Source organism: Zerene cesonia, unplaced genomic scaffold (assembly GCF_012273895.1).
Source record: "Zerene cesonia ecotype Mississippi unplaced genomic scaffold, Zerene_cesonia_1.1 Zces_u001, whole genome shotgun sequence".
Classification (NCBI taxonomy): domain Eukaryota; kingdom Metazoa; phylum Arthropoda; class Insecta; order Lepidoptera; family Pieridae; genus Zerene; species Zerene cesonia.
This window is the reverse complement of record NW_024045131.1, coordinates 2,403,198-2,428,945: the sequence shown is the minus strand read 5'-3', so window position 1 is coordinate 2,428,945 and position 25,748 is coordinate 2,403,198. Positions and strand designations below refer to the sequence as shown.

The window sequence follows — 25,748 nt, the reverse complement described above, 5'->3', positions numbered from 1 at the left end:
CAATTCATAACTGACAGGTATTTCGAAGGTATAACTCCGAATCGATGTACATCTTTTATTATATATTTTTAAAACACAGAATAAAAAACTCATTCTCCAACAATTTCTCGATGTTTTGACTTTATAATTATTTTTATCTCTTTTTCCTAATAATCGATAAGTAATTGAAATACTTGTTACAAAAAACCCATTTATAATTTGAATTTATATATAGAAGCTGTATTTTTGTGTTTATTCAGGGTAACAATAATACGCGCTACTGCAGATATAATAATTTTAATATTGTGTTTTTAAACGTTGTCCAATACAGAGTTGATACCCGACAACGAAGGAACTGTGTATTTTGATCGAAGTTTGCATTCAAGTGACATAGCGAAACTTACTAATATTGGTACGATTTTTAATTGTTTCATTCTTATATTTGTGATAATTTTCTTTTATTACTTATAGAAAAAGATTTTTTTTACCTACTCACTATTGAATGTAAAGCAATGTGCACTTATCAAATAGTGAATTATTATACAATGTCTTTATATATCTATAATCCTATTTTGATTGATGTAATTTTAAATGAATGTTGAGGGAGTATGCCATGGATTAGCGATAAATTTAATTTTAGTAAAAGCAATAATTTAATTATTAATCATTGATTGTTGTAAACAGGTAACTCGTTAATAATTAATTGACAAAAGTTCGCCTACTTTTTTAAACTTGGCAACTTTAACGTTGCGGTAAAAGACTTATACATGATTTTTGATGATTTTTTTTTTTCTATTAGGCGACAGCGAAGGTTTCTCAGACATAATGCCAGGTCTGGACAGTAACTCTCGGGTTGAAGTGGACCCAAGGGCCTTTGATTTTCAAGCAAGAAGGCGAGCCAATGTGCAGAGGTATTTACCAATCTAATGATTTGATATTTTGTTGTGATTGTAAACTGAATTTTCAGTCATGAATGTCTTTTTTAATTTTTTCTATATCGTATTGATTTCAAGAGTCATAACTATATTGTTTTAATCAAAACTGGTAAAAATTAATAGGAAATATTAGGTTTAATTTACGACCAGCTAACAGATTTAATCAGTACATTTAATTGCGCAGCAAATTATAAATTAGATGATGAGTTGTTTTCTCTATGTTCATATTTATACTATAGAGCAATTTCACCAAATTACAAAAATATTTATTGCAGGATCAACGAAAGAATTATGAAGTTGAAAATGGTTAGAAGATAATCTTCGACTGCATGACGTCCAGATAGATATAAGTTTTGATAGGTATAATGGTATAATATGTAGACAGAACTTTTGTAAGTTAACTGTAAAAAATAATTGTTCCATTATACCTTCTTATAAACTCAAAATAGTAATATCAGTGTTAGATATAAATAAGTTCTTATATGAGAAGCGTATTTAATGCAAGGAGAACAATGTGATTAAGTGAAAATAAATAGAAAATTTTTATGAGTACTGTTTTATTTAGAAAACTTATTTGTTTCGTTCGCTAACCTACTAAAACATACAGCAACTACGTCTGTTTATGGATAACGCTGCACACTGCTTATAATTAAAATAAAAGCAGCTACCCGTTTTCTCATAATAACTATTTAAGGTAATATTTACTACATTATTTTGTACTATGCGAGTTTGTTTGTTTGTTTGTTTGTTATGCGAGTAGTTGACATTTTCAATAAATAACTAGTATTTTCTTGTGTTTGATTTACGCGAGTATTATAGATTTAGAAATTAAAGACTTTTTAACGGATTTTAAACGCCCTCTCTCCGTGGCCACGCTCGCTGTAATGTGTTCGAAATGTCGGGTTAATAATATAATGAATACATCGCGTTTAAAATCCATTACAAAGTATTAAATTTCTAAATAAGTAACTACTTTAGTCGAAAATATTATTAAATTTTTCAACTCGGTGTACTTCAATTCGTTTACAATACTACACCAGCGCCGGGATGTTTAAGGTTTTTTAACTGTTACTTACAGCTTACAGCTGGAAACTATTTTAATTTTTGTTACTATAGGAGATGACTTTCCTTACCTCTACCCTCTATAGGTGCTATTTCCATGTTCCATGTATCACCTCTTTGGGTGCTATTTTGAACTTTCGTTCCCAAAAACGAAGAAGGTTGTCAATTCACCTGTATTTATAATTCAATTTTTAATTGTTACTGGATAAGTCCGTGGGTTTTAACCGATTGACGTGTTTTATGAGAAATAAGAATTTAAAATGTTTACTATATTTATATTATTAGTGCTGGCAGCTAAATTTCTGTTGTTTATCACTAACTGTCACAAAAAAATTCAAAATGTCAAATGTCATTGTACAGAGTTAAGTCAAATCTGCACAAATCTATTGATTTGTTGTGACTTCTGGTATTTGAAAATAAGAAAATAATTGGTATGTAATTTGGTGGTTCTATTTTATCGCCATTAGATATTCCATATGAAAGATCGTTCTTAATTTATACGGTCCATTAATTATATTGTATCCCAATCGTAATACTAAATATTTATAAAAAAATTACATCCAGTTGTTTGAAGTGACCAAAAATTAAAAAGAAGGAAGGATCCCCTACTAATAACGTAAGATATCAGTAGCTATAACTTCAGAATAAATATATCAAAGTATTATACAAACGAATTTATACGAGCAGAACCGCGTAAATTATGTAATTTTTTTTTTTACTCTTAACTCATATCTAACTTACAGTTATACCAATCATGTTACCTCGATCGTATTACACCGATCACGACATCCGTAAGCGACAGATCGACACGCTGAAAGTATTCAACGCGAATGTTGCCGAAATCAAAGAGTTTAGCGAGTACAAAGTTGAATTTACAGCAAACTCCAGGAACATGGCTTTAAATATCGTCCTGCCACCGGAATTTCCCAATGAGAAACCAGCTATATTCATCAACCCAGCCTTTCCTCATCCATGGTTAGCCGAAAATTCAAATCAGGTTATAGGAGCTCCAGGGTTGATAAATTACACATTACATTCTGATTTGGGACGAGTGGTTCAAGCGATTATAAGGGAGTTCCAAAGATCCGCGCCAAGTATACCTAGTGAAGACAAGTCGACGGACACAAGCCCCCAATCTCATATAAGTGTGAATTCCATGATGTTTCCGGAGCTTAGTGAGTTAACAATAGAAGAGTTACAGGAGATATTGGAAAACCCAGATCTGCAGGTTAGTAAGAAATAAGAAAGAAAATTAAATTTATTTATACTAGAAGTATCACTACATAATATAAAATAAAGTCGATTTCTCTGTCTCTATGGCCCTTTGTATGCTTTAATCTTTAAAACTATGCAACAGATTTTAATGAGGTTTTTTTTTTCAATAGATAGAGTGAAGGTTTATATGTATAATAACATCTATTAAACTACTCTAAATTATCGCGTGCGACGCCACTGGCAAAAGCTAGTAGAGAATAAATATAAAAAGAACAATTTTTTTATAAAAAGCTAGCTAGCGCTCCGCGGTTTCACCCGCGTAAGTCCATATCCCGTAGGAACATCGGGATAAAAAGTTGCCTATATGTTATTCCAGTTGTCGAGCTGTCTACGTACCAAACTTCATTGCAACTGGTTCAGTAGTTTTTGTGTGAAAGAGCAACAAACATCCTTACAAACTTTCGCATTTATAATATTAAGTAGGATAGTAGGATAGGATAGTAGGAATTAGTAGGATTTAACATAGTATAAAATGTTAATCCACTCTGCTGTATGAGAGTGTGAGCCCATCAACTTAGATCCTCCACGGAATTGCAGTTTTATTTCACTCAAATTTATTAGACACTATCTTAATACAAATCTTCATAATCTACTCTTTATCAAGCATTCATCTGAGTATTTTTTTGTGTTTGTTATCTAGTAACTAATTACTGGATGAACCAATTATATGTTTTTCTTTTATTTGAATGCTGGAACCTTCCATGCAATCACATTTAAATTTGTTCTAGTTCTGACAATTTGAACGCTGTTAACATGGATAAAAATCATTATTGATACATTGATTCATATCAAACAATGGCTTTTTCCAGGACAAGCTGTTGGAAAACAATCCGCAGTTGACGGAGATTGATCTAGAAACAGAGGAACTAATGACCAGCATAGAGGAAATCGCTCAGGACAACCTAGCGAAACAGCAAATGCTGGACGAAATGAAATCCAAGGTGCTGGACCGGATCTCCACCATCGTCCAAATGAAGATGAATTACGAAGCGCTGAATAGGAAGTACCAGAAGATGTCGGAGATGTACGACCCTCACAGGATACGGGATCGCTTGAAGAATGCGGCGATGCAGGCCGACGAGGACGCCGAAGCGATCGCCGAACAGTTTTTGTTAGGTCAGTCAGTTTGTATACTTGTAAGAGTAAGAAATTTAATTCCTTGATGATTGATACATGATTTTATCTACACTAATCTCTATATATATATACTAGCTGCACGCCCCGGCTCCGCCCGGGTTGTCATTTATCGTAATTAAAATTATTTAAACTATCCTATTATTATAATCGGTTAAGTGGTTTAGGAGTCCATTGAGGACAAACATTGTGACACGAGATTTATATATATTAAGATAAAATTCTTGTGTCACAATGTTAGTTACCATATTTCTTCAAAACGGTTGGACCAATTCTCATGAAATTTTGTGTGCATATCGGGTAGGTCTGAGAATCAGTCAACGTGTATTTTTCATACTCTTAAATGATAAGAGTGAAGCAGAGCAGCGTTTGCCAGGTCAGCAAGTAATATTATAGAGAGGAATCTTTTGTATATTTGTATGTTTGTAAAGTTTTCACGCAAAAACCACTGGACCGATTTCAAAAATTATTTCACCGCTAGAAAACTAAAACTTCACTGTGGAGCATAGTATATATGAACCACAGGTAATGCTGAAGCGAATAGCTAGTATGTTTTATTTTGGTTGGCTTGTGAGTGAATAATATTATGAAATAGATAATAAACTAAGATCGATGATATATGATGATAAGAAGATCTTTGCTTTCTTAACTACATACATGTATTAGTAGGATTGTTATTATTAATTCTATATATAACTAGCAAACCCGGCGAACTCCGTTTCGCCACCAGATGGCTGTATGTGAAAAATTATTTTTCCCGCTTTTCTGTGGAAAATTTTCCTGAATTTTCTTTGCTATAAACCTCACGGAGCCTGAGACCTTTCCAACGAATGCAAAACCGTGGAAATCGGTTCCTGCGGTCTGGAGTTATAGCGTCAGGAAGGAAAACCCGACTTATTTTTATATAGTAGATATGATACAATTTGCGTGTTACATTTCTATTAATATGTATTTATGTTTTTATGTATGCATATATTTGTATTCTTTTGCCTGGCTCTCCAACAAGGGACTACTGAGCAGCACATGCTGAGTAGTTACCCTTTTTAGCACCACACCAATTACTGTAATTAGCTATAAATCCGTCAGTTTAAATTAGTTTCTAATTATTGTGTTTGTGGTGTTAAATAAACATTTTTTCTTCTTTCTAATATACGAAAACATGTATCCTTTCAGGTACAATATCCGTAGAGTCATTTATCCTGAAGTTTGCCGAAAAGCGTGCCCTCGGACAGGCAAGGCGCGCCCGAGAAGAGAGACTGGCGCATCAACTTGCCCAACTGGATAAAGCGACGACATGAACCAGCCGTGCCGTGCCCTCCCGTGCCATGTCAAAACTTGTCATGACATGCAATGTCAAGTCTTGTCATGTCATGCTCAACTGTCAGTGACAGTAATGTTTAAATGTGTCATTTTATGATGTTATGATTGCGGCCGGTTTCATCACTTTGTTTTTAACAGTTTTTTTCGTTATCTCATAATATGTTTTTCATATTGACTGTGATTTATGATAAATAATTAATCTTGAAGCTGCGATACCAGCCTCTCATGTTTTTAGCCCTTGTTTTATTTTGCAAAGGGCAGATATTTGAATCCTGGGTTTTAACTAGTCTTTCCAATTTACTGTACTTACAATTTACATCGTTTGAGGTCCAGTATCCTTTTCCTTACCCTTCCTAGTCCTTTCCTTTATTCCACTCATCAAGACTTTCTCTATCCCACATTTTTTAAAGTCGGCAATCCATTTGCAGAGATATAAGCCCTCTGTAAATGGCCTTACGCCTCTGCAAATGTTCATGGGCGGTGGTAGCGTTTACCATCAGGTGACCCACCAGCTCCATTTTTAACTATGCCTACGCAGACACATAACTGGCCAAAATATAGCAGAAAAAAAGTATTGTAAAAATGTGAACTCCTATATAAAAAATATGATGAATTAGGTCATCTGTCATGTGGACTATTGAAACCTCATAGGAGACTGTGTGATGTATTCTCGCAGTGAAAACAAATATGGGCTGATGATGATGAAGATGAACGATGATTCATAAAGAACCTTTTATACACTTAGAAATAAATTTAACATTCCAATAACTTTTTATAATACCTTTAGATGTTTCATTGTTTTATCTGTATCGCCTGGTGATAAGATACCATATTAAAAAAGTAACTGAGTCTTACAAGCAACTTTGTACCATAGACTATAGATAGAGCAGAGGAGCTATAGAAGAGAGAGAAGATCACGATCGCTATCTCTGTCGCACATGCACATTTAGCATGGAAAAGAGTATATTAGATATTTATATTCGACGTCGGTTTATGCGACTGTAGAAAGAGACAGATAGGGTGCCGCGAGTTTTTCTCCCTTTCTACGGCGTTTATTGTCGCTTACAAATGTTACTTTATTTATATCCATTCTTCGATATTTTTTATACCAATATGTAAGTTTTATATAATTAATATACACAGCCACTTAGCACCAGGCAGCATACGTAAATTAATATTTATTATAGATTTAAGGTCCGTATGATTTAGGGACAAGTTGCAATAAATATAGCTTTGTAAATTAATGTTGTATGTTTTCATGGATAAAATGATGTTCCATAAAAATTGTATTATTTGTCTCGAGTCCTTACCATACCTGTGATGAAGCGCGAATGTCTGAAATAACGTCATTTATTTGATTACCGGGTATTTTCGTGATAGTATATTGAAGAAGGTCTTATATCGACAATTGTTGCCATAAAAAATAATAATAATAATAATTAATAAAAAATATTTTTAAAATGTGACAACCCTATTGCTTCATTGGTGCGTAGGTTATTATATAGGGGTCGTGGACGTATACTAAACGGCTCCCGTGGACCCTTCACTAAGCCGGCTCGTCGGAATATGATGGTGTTTTAATAGGTAGGAACCCGACATAACCCACAACCCACGCCCTACCTGCTTTATATGTTTTAATTTATTATATAATTATAGATAAAAAATATAAAAATTAATTTGAACATCAATGCTACCTACACTCCTACTAAAGGTATGATAACGTAATTAGTAGGTGCATAGTACAAGACGAATCCTACTAATATTATAGATGCGATAGTTTGTAAGGATGTGTGTGTGTTTGTTGCTCTTTCACACAAAAACTGCTGAACCGATTGCAATAAAATTTGGTACGTAGACAGCTGTACAACTGGAATGACATAGGCAACTTTTTATCCCGATATACCTACGGATACAGATTTACGCGGGTGAAACCGCGGGGCGCAGCTAGTTCGATATATATTTGAATAGAAAAAACTATCAAGAGACGGGATTCGAACCCGCGTCCTACATCGACGCCTTATCACTAACTAGAGCACCCAAGATCCCCTAACTCGATAGTTGTTGTCTGATAATCACTTCTTGTAGGAAAACATACTATCAGTAATCTAAAACGTGATTAAATTATAACCTTAGGTTAAGGTAAACCATTAATTACCTTTGCGAAGCTGCTCTAATGAATTATATTCTTATGGGAATTCTACTAACATTATAAATGCGAAAGTTTGTAAGGATATGTGTGTGTTTGTTGCTCTTTCACGCAAAAACTACTGAACCGATTGCAATGAAATTTGGTAGGTAGACAGCTGGACAACTGAATAACATAGAGACAACTTTTTATCCCGATATTCCTACGAAATATGGACTTAAGCGGGTGAAACCGCGGGGCGCAGCTAGTAATTCATAAATCACAATGAAATGACATCGATTTTATTCACACATTCATACTTATTTTACAACTGGGCACTGACCATGTGATAATATCGTTTGTTTTTTGGGTTTCTGTGTGTACTACTATCCTATACTTACCACAGATAATATAATACTATAAAAAGTGAAGTCCCGTTGTCCCTAGTGGGCTATGGGGCAGATGATCTACATCTGTTTCACTGATCGAGTTTCATTATGGTCAAATAGGTGATCAGTTTTCTGTGTCCTGCCAGTCTGATGCATTTTTTTTGTACGTCCCCATCGGGAATCGAACCCAGGACCCCTCGGAACTACGATCACGCTTTAACCACTGCACCAAGGAGGCGGTCAAATACTGAAGTATTATCAGTAATTATTTTTAAACAGTAACATTAAAAGCCTTCAAATTGCTAGGACTCTACCAAATTCACCACAAGCAAGGAACCAGCTTTCATTTAAAAAAAGACTTATATAAATCGGTTCACCCAATAAAAAGGTATGAGGTTACAAACAAAGAATGCAGTTGAATTAATAACCTAGTATTTTGGTGTCGGTTGAAAATGCGAGTGTGTTTGTTTGCTTGTATGTCTATCACGTCGTAATGGAGTCAATAATTCATATGATTTTTTTGTCTTTTTTTTAGCAAGCTAAAATGGCATAGGCCTTATACCGCGGAAATATTGCATTTTCATAAGAATTTCCTTTGCCAATGCGTGCGAAACCGGGAGGGAGAGCTAGTACTATTATAATAATAAATGCGTAAGACATTACAAATTTATTTTACATATTCATTTGTTCATGTAACCTAATGCCCATTTTGATGATTGATTTATTTAGAATTAAAGACTTTTTAACGGACTTTAAACGCGATTTATTCATTATATTATCAACCCGATTTAAGCTGACATACATACAGACGCGGGAAGCGACTTTGCTTTATACTATGTAGTCATTCTGTCTCAGATAAATTGCTTCTAGTCGGTCAATCTAAACCTATGACAGGTAATAAATGATAATTAGATACCTATAATTTACTATTATTTATTACTAACTGCGTCCCGCGGTTTCACCTGCTTTAGAGCTGGACCTTTTCCTTCAAATCCCAATTTTCTCGTGGGTCTGAATACCTGGTCTGGTCTAACTTAGACTATCTAGGTTATCTTATTGTCTTACTTACAGCGTGAGTCCCGTCTAAATCAGTTCCGTCCTCCTGCCCTGCCGATCCAGAGATTTGCTCGAACAAATAGACAAACAATAATTTATTCATGACATGTTTTTTTTTGGTATATGCCCCGTATATACATCGGTACAAATACTTTATCCCTACTTCCCTACTATAATATTATACATGCGAAAGTAGCTCTGTCTGTCTGTCTGTCTGTTACGCTTTCACGCCTAAACCACTGAACCGATTTTGATGAAATTTGCTATGATGATAGAACTGAGCTTGAGAAAGGACATAGGATACTTTTTATTGCGAAAAAAAATGAAGAAGGGATTGAAATAGGGGATGAAAGTTTCTATGGAAGTTCCTTATTGTCAAACATAAAATCATGTAAGATTCTTTCACACCGAAACCACTTAACCAATTTTGACAAAAAATCTATAGGCTGCTCCTTACCATGTCGCGCGATGTAACCGAATTCCACGCAGGCGAAGCCACGGGTGGAAAGCTAGTTACCTAATATAACAAACAGACATTCCAATTTTATTTATTGATATCGATGTTACATGATGGACTAATAAGTGTTTATTTCTATTAATAAAATAAATCGTCTCTTTTATTTATCAAGACTAAACTATTCAAGTGATGAGGAAGTAGCTCACTTTATTCTTAAGTTTTTAGGGTTCCGCACCCCAAAGGTAAAACGGGACCCTATTACCACAGATAATATAACAATAATTTATTACGAGGACTTTCTTTACGAGGAGGAAATCTACAATAGATGCTCTAGATTTGGGGCAAAAGTAGGGCATATTGTGGGATTTCCACCCACTAAAACCCCCTCGGTGGCCGAACTCAATGCATAATAGCACGGATCCCGGGACCTCCAATGAAATATGGGTAATATACTAGCTGTAACCCAGGGCGACACTCGCGTGGTGCCCGTACCTATGTGCTAATTCGTATTCATCTCTATACCAACTCGATACTATGTGTTACCGAGACTTCGCTGTCCGTCCGTCTGTAACTAGGTATCTCATGAACCCTGATAAACAACTGAAATTTTAAGATGATGCATTTCTGTTGCCGCTATAGCGACAAATAAAAATCAATGTTAAGCAGCGTCTGGCACGGTTATAAAATGGTTGGGCGACCAAATTTAATGCAGTTACTGTATGTGTACGGAACCCTACAGTCGCGAGTCTGACTCGCACTTGACCGATTAGAGTAAAAAAAACGGTCACGAGTGGATTCGAGCCCACTTCATTCGCTTTACTGTGGCAACACCTTGAACTACTAGGTCGCCTTATAATCGATTTTTTTATTATATTTTTCAAGTATTATAATATTTTAATTATTTTTACACTTAATGTGTTAATCTAATACATAGGCTACATTACTGACGAGTGTCATCAAAAACTGTTCATCCGTTCGTGGTTATCGTGTAAAGGAGTAACAAACATACATCAACCAACCAACCAACAATATTTCGTGTTTATTATAATATTAGTACGAAGTGGGACATATTTTGTCATTGAAATTCTATATGTATCTAAATCTGCCGTCACAACACTCACTATGTTCGAAACAACACACCTCCAAGACAGCTTGGCCGATTTCTATGAATTTCTTTGCGTGATAGGGGCACAGAACAGATGGACTACACCGTTCATATATGAAAATACTCATAATTTTTTATTGTGGGAGTCGAGCACGCTTCGGCACGAATTGGGCCAGCTCGCACCGGGGAAGTACCACACCCCCACAGAAAACCGGCGTGAAATAGTGGCATGCCACTGTGTTTCGTACGGTGAGTGGGGGAGCCGGAGGCCCGTTTCCTTTTCCTCACCCGTCCTAGTCCATTCCTTCTGTCCAGTCATTAATCCTTTCCTTTTCCCTTACCCCATAAAAGCGGGCAGCGCATTCACAGAGGTACTACCTTTGCGAATGTTTATGGGCGGTGGTGATCGCTTTACATCAGGCGAACCACCAGCTCAGCTGTCCGCTATAACATAAAAAAAAAAAAAAAAAAAAATTGTTCTATATTTATTATATGTCAAAATATTATCCTACTAATATAATAAATGCGAAAGTTTGTGAGGATGCATGTGTATGTGTATGTTTGTTACTCTTTCACGCAAAATCTACTGAACCGCTTGAAATGAAATTTGGTACGTAGATAGCTGGACAACTGGAATAACGAATAGGCAACTATTCATAGCCAAGAAAGCAATAGATTCGAAGTAAACAAAAATATTTCTAAATCGATTCGCAATTCTCGAAAAATTGTCAAACATACATTAAAAAAAAACATACGGACGACCCTAGAACCCCTTTTTACTTTTAGAAGTTGGAAAATCGAGTCTTAAAGAGTCAGTTACATACAATCACAAGCAAACAAACATACAGATGAAGCGAATAAGCGTTTTAAATACAAGAGTTTCTCGTTTCTCTCCTCTGTCAATCTTACGCTTTGTCTGCATCTAAATTCTATGACCTTCATTTACCGTACGAGATTGTGGAACTCCCAACAACGATTAAGCAAGCCCAATCTTTATATGCATTTAAATCTCCTATTAAGAATTATTTTCTATCTCCTTAATGTTGTTTTGACTCTATTCTATGTTATATTGCTTTTCTCTCCTCTATTATTTATCTCTCTTTAATGCATATTTATACTATCCTTGTTCCTATATGTATTAATTTCTTATCTATATATTTGTACACTCTCTTGTATGTATTTATACACTTTCTACCTTTTCAAAATTTATATTTTTTCTATTCAAAGGTTACCTGGAAGAAATCGCTTCTAAGCGATAAGGCCAAATTGTACAATAGATATTGTTTATTGGTGTTTGTTAACTGTATGTGCATTGTAAAATAAAGTGTTAATAATAAATAAAATAAATAAATAAAATAAAAAAAGCCTTTATTGCTGTTTCTTCCTTATAATTAATACATGCTTGTCTACTTTTTATATAGTAAAATTAATTCTATTAATCTAACTCGCATTTAAATTATCGGCAACTGAATGTTTTAGTGGAACAGCTTGTCTGTCCAAAGTGTTAATAAATAGAATAATAAATAAATTACGCCTATGTGGACGTTAGTTTAATCAATCTATGAAATTTTACAAAGACGAAACGGTTCTTGAGGCGTCCTATTTCTGATACAACCCGCAATATGTCTACGCATGCGCAGCTTTTAACAGTTCACGTAACATACGCTATATACTAAAATGCTATAATTGTTCCTACAACCGACTTCAAAAAAGAGGAGGCGATCAAACCGACTGTTTTTTTGTGATTGTTACCTCACAGCTCAGTGAAATGATTTATGTGTCTTTTTTTATTTAACAGCTGGTGACTGTCATGTCCCTTTTTAATTTGGTCTAGTTGAAAGCAGTTATGTTTTTTGTAGAAATTATTATATTGTGATATTATTACTAGTTGAAAGTAGGTTATTATTATTAGATATATATTTATCTAATGTTTTATTTATTTTTTGTTTATATTTTATTTTATAGCATTGAAATGCTTTATAAATGAGAAATTTTGAAAGAATGGAAAAATTTGTAGGCCGACAGGCAAGGCGTTGTCAAAAAACGCGGGTTTGAATCCCGCCTCGTGATAATTTTTTTTCTATTCTTTCAAAATTTATTATTTACTTTTTTATCATTTTATTCTCGTGATCTATATGGACTCTCCTCCTCTAATGGTAATTATAAGAATCTTATCCAAAGGTTGCCTGGCAGAGATCGCTTATGAGCGATAAGGCCTCCTATTTAACTTTGTAAATTTTACTTTCCTTTCTTGTTTTCTTTCATCTTAATTTGTTAATCTTCCTCATTTATATAATATGTTGAAGTGTATTGTATTATATTATATTATACATATTTCACTAGATTATTATATAAGTCTATTGACTGGTTGTGTGTTATGAATGCGACAAATTTGTGTTTTGCTAAGGTGGTTAAGCGTATTACTTCTTACACAACTTGTCTCCTACGAACGACTTTTATTTGAATAAAATTTAATGTATTATTATGAACGAAAACCTAGAAAAGTCTAAGTCCTATCCTACTAATATTATAAATGCGAAAGTTTGTAAGGATGTGTGTATGATTGTGGTTCTTTCACGCAAAAACTACTGTACCGATTGTTATGAAATTTTGTACGTAGACAGCTGGACAAATGGAATAATATATAGGCAACTTTTTATCCCGATATTCCTACGGGATACGGACTTATGCGGGTGAAACCGCGGTGCAAAGTTAGTTACCTTATAATTATGAAATCGATTGAGTTTTTATCATACGTCGTGATAGAGAAATAGGATTTAATTTTTATACAAATTATAGATATTTACCAAACGCATGTATTTACAGATAATCTTAAATCATTTACTTACTAGCTTTCCTCCCACGACTTCGCGCGTTTTTACCTATCATATAATTCATTCACTTTTAGTTTTTTTTGAGTGAAAAAAATCAGTTACATAAGTTTTTACAAACAATAATAATAATTTAGAAATTAAAAACCTTTTAACGGATTTTAAACGCGATATTCATTATATTATTAACCCGACGTTTCGAACACTTTACAGCGAGCGTGCTCACGGGGAGACGTTAAAAAGTGTTTAATTTATAAATGTATAATACTCGCGTAAAATCAAACACAAGAAAATACAACAATAATTAATTTATTTATTTTTCTCATCTCAAACGGTTATCTCTACAATATATAGTTAAATCTATTGCTTATTATTACAGTTATAAATACTTATTACATATTTTATAAGTATAAATTCCAAGGGTATGTATTCCATACATGTAATTTTTTTTTGTTTATAGTGGTGAAATCTTGCATAGATACCCACGGCCCCGCAAGAGGTCGTGGGTTATGTCGGATTCCTACCGACTAAAACCCCACTGTGTTCCATCGAGCCACATAAATGAAGGAGCCATGGGGGAATGATATGTACCTACCTCAACGGCATCTTACAAAAAATAATGAATCTTATCTAAAAACTATCTTTCAAGCCTTATGACACAAATAAATAAATAGTACGTAATAATAAGTAAATTTATAATTAAATAGCTGACCCGGCACACGTTAAGGTATGAAAAATAGATGTTGGCCGATTCTCAGACCTATCCGATAAGCACACAATGTTTCATAAAAATCGGTCAAGCAGTTTTTTAGATGTTTGGTTAATAAAATGGGGACACGAGAATTTATATAGATAAAGATGATTGGATGGTTACGCCGACGTCCCTGGGGAGAGGCACCCCTAAATTCTAAAATGGGACCTAATGACAACAAATTCCTATTAAACACAAAAAGAATCGCATCAATCGGTTGAGAACCCGCGGAGTTATGAGTAACATAAGCACAAAATGCAGTCGAATTGAGAACCTTCGTTTTAGAAGAGAAATCACAAGACAATTTCTTGACTACATAAATATTTGCTATATCCAATAGTGTAGTGAAGTCCCGTGTCCCCTAGTGGGGTATGGGGCAGATGATATAGATCTGTTTCACTGATCGATTTTCTTTAGGGACAAGTAGGTGATCAGCCTTCTGTGTCCTGCCAGACCGAGACATTTTTTTTTGTGCGTCCCCACCGGGAATCGAACCCAGGACCCCTCGGTTCTACGCTCACGCGTTAACCACTGTACCAAGGAGGCGGTCGTATCCAATAAATCTAATATATAAAATTCTCGTTGCCATATTTCTCCGAAACGGCTTGACCGATTTTGATGAAATTTTTTGTGCTATCCGGTATCTATGAGAATCGGCCAACATCTATTTTTAATACCCCTAAATGATAAGAATAAGGCAGAACAGCGTTTGCCGGGTCAGCTAGTAGGTTATATAATATCCTATAATAAATACTTGTTTACAAAGCCATAAATGGGTATATGAATGGATGACCGTTCGTCTATCGATCACGCAAAAACTACTGACCCATATTTGAACCGGTTTCATTGAAGTTGAAAGTCAAGGGACTGAGACTAGTACGGTCTAAATACGCTAATTGAGAAATGGATATTGTGTATTCCGTTTATTTATTTCAAATGACATTACAACATTTTATTAGGTAAAAGGGAAAATTGAATGAAATTTAATTTTCATCTATTATTTTATTTATATATACAAAAATGTAAATATAAATGTTATTTTATTCTACTCTGTTTACATTTGGCATATTTTATGACACACAGAAGGCTGCAAATTCATTCCAAGTCAGCACTGATTATCAGTCAGTCATAATACCTTGTCAATTTAGTTATAAGACAAAAATGCGTTAAGTTCATATAAAGAAAACATAGAGCATGAAATATAAATATTTTTAAATTTCGAACACATAACTTCGATAATGACGCCTACATAACGACATTTATCATCAGAAATTATAGTATTTCATTCACTTGCGCTCTCAATGATTCAAGAAGAAATGACCTAGCCCGCTAGAAAGTGGGGACATTACTCAGTAGTCAGTAACGTTTCATTTCGCTTACAAACAATGGCCACAGAATATAAGTAACTTTCAAGTAGTAATGACTGCCGTAGCAAATGTTTTATTGAAAAAAAATTCGCGCCGAAGGACGCTATCGTAACCTAGAAACGAGAAATTCGAGCGTTCTTTGCATAATATACGACTCTGAGAGCCCAGCGGCGATTTTTATGTAATATGCTGTAATAAACTGTTATGCAACTCATTTTGGCCTCATATTTTGGCGGGTTGCGATAGTCTGCAGTCCGCCATGGTACTGCGCGCGCTTTCGTTTTGACAGTTAGTGATTTTTTTTTTCTGTGAGTGCCAGTGTTAGAAGTGACAGTGGTAAATTTTGCGGAGGATTTAATCAGGTAAGTTTAAATAATATTTTTTATTGTCTTCTCATGGCGTGGATGTCGTGTTATGATGTTTTTTTTATTCTCCGCTGCATAAACATGTGAAAGTGATTCGTGTCTTCCTAATAGCGGAAATAATGCGTTTCACCTTTCTTGAGAAATCTATAGATTACTTTTCCGGATTAAAAAAAAAATGTTTGAAGTTGCGAAATATCTGTGTCGTGACCCAGATTCTGCATCGTATGTTTTTACGTATAGATTTTTGATGTCATAATCGCTTCTTAAATTTTATTTGTTTACTGTTTTGTATAAGAATTTAAATTTCAAATTAACTGTTTTTTTATATACGTATTGTAGCTTCATGAAATAAGTGAGATGATGTATTTATGGTTTATGTATATATATTTTTTAACAACGATAAATGTCATTAAACGTGTTTTTTTTGTTTATAACAAAAATAGTGTATAATGAATACTTATTTATAGAAAGCTACGTAGGTAGAGAAATGCAGCTGAATTACATCTCTATGTACTTAGGTATCTCACTAGGCGTATTATTATAAAATAACATTCATTATCGCATTAAAATTGTATTAAACGTTAACGCAATTTAATATTTGATTAATAATATGTATATAAAATTATTAATAATACATAAAATGTTTGAAAAAAGGAACGCCTTCGTGAGTAAGGGACACTATAAATTTAACTATTAAATATTCTTAAGAATTATTTTAATATTATAACACAACTACTGAAAGTGTACGTAAATCGTCAATTCATAAATTATAAAATTATAAGAATTTGCAAAATTCCTCATGTGGTACCTAAGATTTGAAATATCTTTAAATAAAAGAATTATTTAAAGATATTAAATGTCACCTCAACATTAAATATCACCAATGTACCTGCGAAGGAAGTACCTCTAGTAACCACACCGAATATTAAAATGGGACCAAATAGCAACTTCCTTTCAAACACCAAAAGAACGTCAATCGGTTGCACACTCACGGAGTTAACGATTTACAAACAAAAAAAAAACAGTCGAATTAAACTCTTCCTTCTTTGAGAACGTCAGATGTAAATACAAACTAAAACTAAATTACAACACTTCTACTAGTATTTCGATCTCTAACTATATAGATAATCTGTGCATAGTCACCGTGTTCCAAAAAAAAAATCAATTCAAAATTTCAAAACAAATCTGCTTAAAAAAACTGCCAGCCTAAAATATAATTTTGAAAATTCCTATGAACAAATTCCATATCACTTCGTAACTTAATAAATCTATTAATTTGCCGATAATTAAATAGATTTCTATACAATACAATATTCTAAAGTGGATACAGAGGCGCAAAAAGAGCAAGATATAACGGTTCCGCAGTCCGCTGTCCATAATTTTTGACCCACATTTCCGAAGTGTGTCATTGATCAAACATTGCATATACGTCACGGATTAGCAACGTGTTCTTGTATTACATAAATTTTATAATCTAACGTGTATTCTAATCATATATTTAAATCTTAAGATGCGAAATCTACATCCATTATGAATTTATATATATCCTTACATAGATATAGGTATCACTACATTAGTTAAAACAAAGTCGCTTTGTCTGTCTATCCCTAAGTTCCTATGTATGCTTAAATATTTTAAACTGCGCAACGGATTTTGAAGGACGAATTATTTACTAAACAACTCCGAACTTAACGCATGTGAAGCCGCGGGCAAAAGTTAAAATAAAATAAATAAAAGTATCTAAGTCATGTTAGTTACGCTATTTATAACTCAAGAACGGCTGAACCGATTGTGTTGTAATTTCGTACAGAGATAGTTTGAGATTTGAGAAAGTAAGTGAGGTTTTGCGATTCCATTTTTTGTTTTGACTTTGTTACCTCAGAACTTTCGAGTGGGTGAACCAATTTTGATAATTATTTTTTATTTTAAAGCTGGTGTAGTTCGTGTGGTGCTAACGAATTTCGGTCTAGTTCTGACAATATGCAGGAGGTTTATTATTTTGTTTAAAATAGTTATATAGAAAAATTTCATTTCTAAAACTGATTAATGATTACATGATAAATAACATCCCCAAGGACTACTCGTTTCCAAAAAAGAACTATCAAAATCGGTACAACCAGTAAAAAACAGTCGAATTGAGTGCCTCCTTTTTTGAAATCGGTTAAAAATACCCACACGTGACGTAGATAATAGCTTTTAAAACACATAAGCACAAATTGAAGTCGCACCTACACTCTGAGATCACCCCTAATCAAATTAATTACGTTTTAAACATAGGCTAGCATGTTTTGAGCCTATCCTACTAATATTGTAAACGTGTAAGTTTGTTTCGCTTTTACGCAAAAACAGCTGATCAAGGTCTATAAGATATTTTGTCTGGATTAGCAGTTAGACTACTTTTTTACTATACCATATAAAACGAAAATGTTTTTTTGTCCTCGGAAACGTACCGGGGCGAGCTAGTATGTGCATAATTTACGTATACTCTGTAAACTCGCTTACGCTTTTTATCGTCTATTTTCTACACTAATATTATAAAGAGGAAAACTTTGTTTGTTTGGTTGTAATGAATAGGCTCAAAAACTACTGGACCGATTTTAAAAATTCTTTCACCATTCGAAAGCTACATTATCCACGAGTAACATAGACTATATATGTACCACGGGCGAAGCCGGGGCGAACAGCTAGTTTATTATAAATTAGTTGCGCCCCGCGGTTTCACCCACGTGAGTCCGTTTCCCGTAGGAATATCGGGACAAAAAGTTGCCTATATGTTATTCCAGTTGTCCAGCTGTCTACGTACCAAATTTCATTGCAATCGGTTCAGTAGTTTTTGCGTGAAAGAGCAACAAACACACACACATCCTTACAAACTTTCGCATTTACAATATTAGTAGATTAGTAGACTAGTACACTAGCAGGATCAGTAGGAAGTAGGATAGGATTTTTCACCACTACTTTTAGCTATATAAATGAATACAAACACACAAACTTTTGCCTTTGTTGTATATGTTTGATGTTTCAACAGATTAAAAGAGAAAACCACCAGATTATCGGTATTTTCGAAGAAGTTTCGATTAAATTTCAGACGAATATTTCTCTATGTAAGCGTATACCTATAGATAGGCTTACAATACGTACCGTTTTGACCGGGTTAGTCCCGGTTTGAGATCCCTGTCCCGGCGTCCCGGACAAACTGGAACAGCACCGACACCCCAACCAATCGTTCCCCCGCGTTTTTGTGTATTAATTGTAACTTTATCTCTTTTTCTTTTAAAAAATATATTCACATTTATTAATATGTTTTCGATTCATAATAATTTTGATTGCATTTAAAATATGAATAACACAAATTATGCGAAAAGCAAAATTAAAATCAGTTTCTTTCTTTTCTGCGTCAAGGTTTGGCTCTTCGTAATTATGGTAAGCCTACCTATAGGTAATGACCGCCTCCTTGGTACAGTGGTTAATGCGTGAGCGTAGAACCGAGGGGTCCTGGGTTCAATACCGGGTGGGGACGCACAAAAAAAAGTCTCGGTCGAGTAGGACACAGAAGGCTGATCACCTACTTGTCCATAAAGAAAATCGATCAGTGAAACAGATGTACATCATCTGCTCCATACCCCACTAGGGGACACGAGACTTCACTTTACCTATAGGTAATATCACGGATAACATAACCTTTACTGTAATGCTAGCTGCGCCCCGCGGTTTCATCCTCGTACGTTTTATCCCGTAGGAATATCGGGATAAAAAGTTACCTATATGTTATTCCAGTTGTCCAGCTGTCTACGTGCCAAATTTCATTGCAATCGGTTCAGTAGTTATTGCGTGAAAGAGGAACAAACACACACACACACACAGATCCTTACAAACTTTCGCATTTATAATATTAGTAGAACTACATTATGTCTGAAATACTATAATAATTAGTAAAAGCCGAAATTGGAAATTAATTTAATATTCAAATTTCAATAAATCTACAATTACATACTTATATAAATCGATGAACCAGGCCATATCCTTATTGCTTCTAATCAAGTTTATTAAGTACTGTATCCCTTACTTAAGGTGTCATCGACCGATGTTAGGTCGTTGAACTTAGGGCTAGATCAACATTAAACATTTTATTTACTTTTCGTAAATTACATAAATATTTTTTTTTTGAACAGCTTCGAAATTCTTATTAACCGACTGCGACAGAAGGTCTAAGCATGTTTTTCGAGCGTATGTATGCTCATTTCTTTGGCCTACAGCCCAAACCACTGAATGGATTCTGATGTAAATTATTGAAAAAAAAGTACCGACTTCAAAACCACTCGTTTATTAGTCAAGCTACGACTGATACTGACGACGACTGCCCTCTTGGTACAATAATTAACGGGGGAGCGTAGTAGCGAGGGGTCCTAGGCTCAATTCCCGGTGGAGACGCACAAAAACATCTCGGTCTGGCAGGACAAAGAAGGCTGATCTACTTGTCCGTAAAGAAAATCGATCAGTGAAACAGATGTACATCATCTGCCCCATACCCCACTTGGGGACATGGGACTTCTTACCCGATACTAAGATTACTAAGCCATTACAGACCAAACTATATTCAGATTAAATGTGATAGTCGAGCTGGCCCGAAGCCAGCTCGCACCGGGGAAGTACCACACCCCCACAGAAGACCGGTGTGAGATAGCATTCTGCTGTGTTTCGTTTGGTGAGTGGGGGAGTCGGAGGCCCATATCCTTTTCCTTACCCTTCCTAGTGCTTTCTTTTATTCCTCTCGCCAATCCTATCTTAAACCCTTCCCAAAAAGTCGGCAATCCATGTGTAGAGTCGTAAGGTCTGCAATGCCTTATGCCTCTCCAAATGTTCATAGGCGGTGGTAACGCTTACCATCAGGCGTCCCACCAGCTCCATTGCCGACTGTCACATAAAAAAAGACTTGTAAACAAACCGATCGTTACAGTGCTTTCTCTTCACTTGCGTGAGATAAACTCATGATGTCATGATACTTATGAATTATGACGTCACTGAGGCGTTTTACAATGACATTTCGTACGCGACTAGCAGATCAGAATGTTTTCAACCGACTTCAAAAAGAGGAAAGTTGACCATTCGACCGTTTTTTTTATTTATTACCTCAGAAGTTTTGGCTGGATGAACCGATTTTGGTGATCATTTTTTTTTATTATAGCTGATGCCTTCGCGACATCGAAGAAGCATTAGTATTTGTAATAGTAAATTTAATGAATCTGTTATCCTAAAGATAACCAATTACCTAAAACAGAATAGAATAAATCGTAAATACACTTTAATTACAACATATTTTTTGACACGCATTAAATTCCGTCCTTTTAAATCACTCTATGTGTAAAAAAGAATCTGTTGTGTAGTTTTAAAGATCTAAGCATAAATACATAGGAGCAGACGCGGGGAGCGACTTTGTTTTATACGATGTAGTGAAAACATCAATTAAAAAACCCTGTTTACCAGAACGAGCGATGCGAAGCGAACTATATCACAATTTATGTATTTTATAGTATATTTAATGGAGAAACTGTGACACTTTCAGGTTTGACATGGCTTTTATCAGTTTAATCATAAAAATGTATCATTTATGCTCATTAAAAAATATTATGTTGGACAATTTCCATAGAATTTTCTGGAACCCCCTAATGTCTTTCTCACCATAAACAATTATTCATAGTATCATAAACCACAATTCCGAAACACTGGCAACTAAGAAAAAACCAAATTGAAAACCCAAACATTCGCTGGGGAAAATTCTTAATTTAAATCGCGTTCGGCCGCAAAGGCTTGCGTGTGAATTGTTAATGATTACGAGGTGCAACGTACGGTTTTCGAGAATAGAACATACAATTATTTAAATTTTATTCAAGGTCAGTGATCGATTTTTCTTTTTTCAAATAGGTAACACTAGAATCGTTGAATGTATCCTGTAATTTCAATTATAGTGCCTGGATGACCGAGCTTTGCTCGGTATTTCGAGAAAAATACTATTATTATTCGCCAATAGTCATAATAAATTGGGACTACTCAAACGCCTCCTATTTGTTAAAAAAGTAAGTTTAAGTCGATAAAACACGAATAAAACACGAATATGACATTTTCTAAAAAAGATTCCTAGCTAGATCGATTTATCGCCCCCGAAACCCCTTAAATACTAAATTTCATGAAAATCGTTCTAGCCGATTCCGAGATTCCAATTATATATATATATATATACAAGAATTGCTCGTTTAAAGATATAAGATAAGATATATTGTTACTAGTTTATAAAAGTTTTAACCAAAATATAATACTTAAATATGTTTAATGGACATGAAATTAACTGACACCATAAAATATGGTACAATAAAATTAATAAATTGAGATTTATGCATTAGCTATGCAAAAAAAGTGAAATAAATTTAAATATTTATTATTAGACGCTCGTCCCGGCTCCGCCCGGATATCAAGATTCCTGTTGTATACAAAGGGAGCATTTAATCAGGATAAAAAGTATCCTATCACCCAAGTCAGCTAATTCCCTGTCTGTATACCAAATTTCATCAAAATCCGTTCAGTAGTTTCATCGTGATTGACGGACAGACATCCAAACAAACAAACTTTCACATTTATAATATTAGTGTGATTATATTTTCTGTCATGCAAAACCGGCTGCCTCAAGCTGAAGTAACTGAAAACTAATTGTAAATATGTATGGGATGAAAAAGGAACCTGTTCATTAAGCTAGATTCTAGATTATTAATTATGCCTAATCTATACTAATGTTATAAAGCTGAAGAGTTTATTTGAACGCGCTAATCTCAGGAACTATTGGTCCGATTTGAAAAATTCTTTCAGTGTTAGATAGCCCATTTGTTGAGGAAGGCTATATATAATTCCTTCAACCGCTCCGTAAACATTCATAAGCATTTAAGAATTAAATAATTTATATTTTGAATGTTAATTTTTTTTCGCTCTTACATATAGTAAACGTAATTTAAAATGAGTATATATATAGAAGAATAGCCTAACGTCATCAATATGTGACGTACATGTTTTTATTAAGTTAACTGATATAGACACTGCGATTATTGAGCGACTAAATTGTCGGCCGGTCGCAGCGTCAGTGGCTGGAAGTACCCATTCGAAAGTGGCATTACCAACCGTTTGAATGATTGCCGCGTATGTGTGTCAGTCTATCAGTCCCTACGCGATAGAAGTCCAAATGGTCTAATAAAATTACATAATAATATACCGCTGTGTATGCTTTTATCAGCTGACTTTAAAATAAGAAGGAGGTTATCAAGTGGTTTACTGGGCCAGCTCTCACCGGGGGAGTACCACACCCCCACAGAAGACCGGCGTGAAATAGCATTCTGCTGTGTTTCGTTCGGTGAGTGGGGGAGCCGGAGGCCCATATCCTTTTCTTTCCCAGTCCTTTCCTTTATTCCTCTCGCCTATCCTTTCTTAATCCCTTCCCAATTTAAAGTCGGCAATCCATTTGTAGAGGCGTAAGGTCTGTAATCGACTTTACGCCTCTACAAATGTTTATGGGCGGTGGTAGCGCTTACCACCAGGCGACCCACCAGCTCCATTACCGTTGATGACATAAGAAAGTTAGATCCTTTCAATACAAAGACCGATAAAGGTTCGCCTCCACCTTACTTTTTATCCTCTCTTCCGGGTTGTCTGGGAGAGATCACTATAGCGATAAGACCGCCCTCTGTACATTTTATTTTTGTCATTTATAATTGTAGTTTTCATGGTGTACAGTAAAGAATTTTTAATTTTATTCATTCATTTCATTTCAAAGGTTCTGTGATGAAACTAGAGGTCAACGAAGATAATCTAAAAACGCATCTATACAATGGCAATTTGTTTTTGCGTAATGCTTTACTTATGCAGTAGGTATGTTAATAATGCAGCCATTTTTTTGTCTCCATCTGGAAATTCCTTGACATAATTGTCACTAATTACTATAAATGTCACTGTAAAATTGTAGACAACGTAAGACCACCTTTCGGGATGGATTTCAGCAAGATTGTAATCTTTTAGGTAGCCGTGGTGGCTCAGTGGTGAGAACCTCGGACTTCTAAATCGATAAGTCGAGGTTCGAGACCGGGGCGAGCGTGCAGGAAATAAATTGATTTTTCAATTTATCTGCACATGTAGATAACATCACCACTGCTTAAAACGGTGAAGGAAAACATCGTGAGGAAACCGGCATGTCCGATAATCAAAAGTTCGACGACATGTGACATCTGCCAACCCGCACTTGGCCAGCGTGGTGGATTATGGCCTAAACCCTCATAGAAGGCCTGTGTCCCAGCAGTGGGAACATATACCATATATGGGCTGATGATGATGATGATGATGATGATGATGATGTAATCTTTTCGACAGATTCGTAATATTATTTTAATTTAACGCATTGTTTTTCGATAGATTCGATGTGAAATCTTTAATTAAATAAGCATTTAAATAGTTTAAATTGATAACATTGGTAAGATGAGGTTAGTTTATACTCCCGAGGCTCCATAGACTCGCAGCCTGCACATAACATACTCTTATGAAAGGCAAGTCTCGACCATAAACCAAACTGCCCAGCAAGGGGGCCTGAATCCATTGTTATCACTACATAGTATTTTTTTTATGTTATGTTACAGTCGGCAATGGAGCTGGTGAGACGCCTGATGGTAAGCGCTACCACCTCCCATGAACATTTGGAGAGGCGTAAGATCCATTGCAGACCTTACGCCTCTACAAATGGATTGCCGACTTTTTGGGAAGGGATTAAGAAAGGATTGGCGATAGGAATAAAGGGAAGGACTGGGGAGGGTAAGGAAAAGGATATGGGCCTCCGGTTCCCCCACTCACCGAGCGAAACACAGCAGAATGCTATTTCACGCCGGTCTTCAGTGGGGGTGTGGTACTTCCCCGGTGCGACCTGGCCCAATTCGTGCCGAAGCGTGCTTGACTACATTCAAAAAAGTCGCTTCCTCTGCCCCTATATCCTTATTTGTAGATTTTCGAAAACACAATATTATGACGTTATGTTCGATTTTATGTTGTATATCTCGTCAAATATTTATTTCAGCAAAAAATCTTTTTATTTATGTCTGTTTACAAAGAAGACGAGCGAATCCACTGGCGAAAAGCTGGCATAAAATTACCCACAATATATTATCCTGTATTTGAAAATATCGCTAATACTGCCTTTATCATGTATATGACTTTAGGCGGATTTTTGAAAAACGTATGAATATATTGTATTAGTGTGTGCGTTATGCAAGCATGTGTGTATATATTCTTTTAGTTTTTATGCATTTGTAAATGTTTAAACAGTTGAGTTCATTTATTAACACGTTGGATGCATATATACATATGTATATCTTTTATATATCTATATGTTATCATATCCTACTAATATCATAAATGCGAAAATTTGTAAGTATGTGTGTGTGTTGGTTGCTCTTTCACGCAATAACTACTGAACCTATTGCAATGAAATTTGGTACATAGACAGCTGGACAACTGGAATAACATATAGGTAACTTTTTACCCCGATATTCCTACGGGATACGGACTTACGCGGGT

The 25,748-nt window shown here is 35.0% G+C and overlaps 3 protein-coding genes across 4 annotated transcripts in view; all 3 read left to right on the top strand.

Annotated features, from left to right (window-relative positions):
* LOC119838084 overlaps positions 1-1,232 on the top strand; it is a 6,366-nt gene extending 5,134 nt beyond the window's left edge. The window contains exons 6-8 of the mRNA XM_038363895.1: positions 310-387; positions 784-890; positions 1,190-1,232. Of these exons, the coding sequence (XP_038219823.1) occupies positions 310-387; positions 784-890; positions 1,190-1,232 (228 nt within the window). The remainder of the gene's footprint in view (positions 1-309; positions 388-783; positions 891-1,189) is intronic.
* A 1,092-nt stretch (positions 1,233-2,324) lies between these two features.
* LOC119838203 (vacuolar protein sorting-associated protein 37A-like) lies at positions 2,325-6,989 on the top strand. 2 transcript variants are annotated; one of them, XM_038364050.1, is made up of 4 exons: positions 2,325-2,407; positions 2,720-3,204; positions 4,061-4,367; positions 5,559-6,989. In XM_038364050.1, the coding sequence occupies exons 2-4, from the start codon at positions 2,731-2,733 to the stop codon at positions 5,681-5,683; spliced, it is 906 nt and encodes a 301-aa protein (XP_038219978.1). In that variant the 5' UTR covers positions 2,325-2,407; positions 2,720-2,730; the 3' UTR covers positions 5,684-6,989. The 2 variants fall into 2 exon arrangements, with proteins under 2 accessions (XP_038219978.1, XP_038219979.1); XM_038364051.1 differs by lacking the exon at positions 2,325-2,407 and adding an exon at positions 2,414-2,592.
* An 8,838-nt stretch (positions 6,990-15,827) lies between these two features.
* Positions 15,828-25,748, top strand: part of LOC119838184 (fatty acyl-CoA reductase wat-like) — a 33,656-nt gene continuing 23,735 nt past the window's right edge. The window contains exon 1 of the mRNA XM_038364026.1: positions 15,828-16,148. The gene's annotated coding sequence lies outside the window, so the exon portion shown is untranslated. The remainder of the gene's footprint in view (positions 16,149-25,748) is intronic.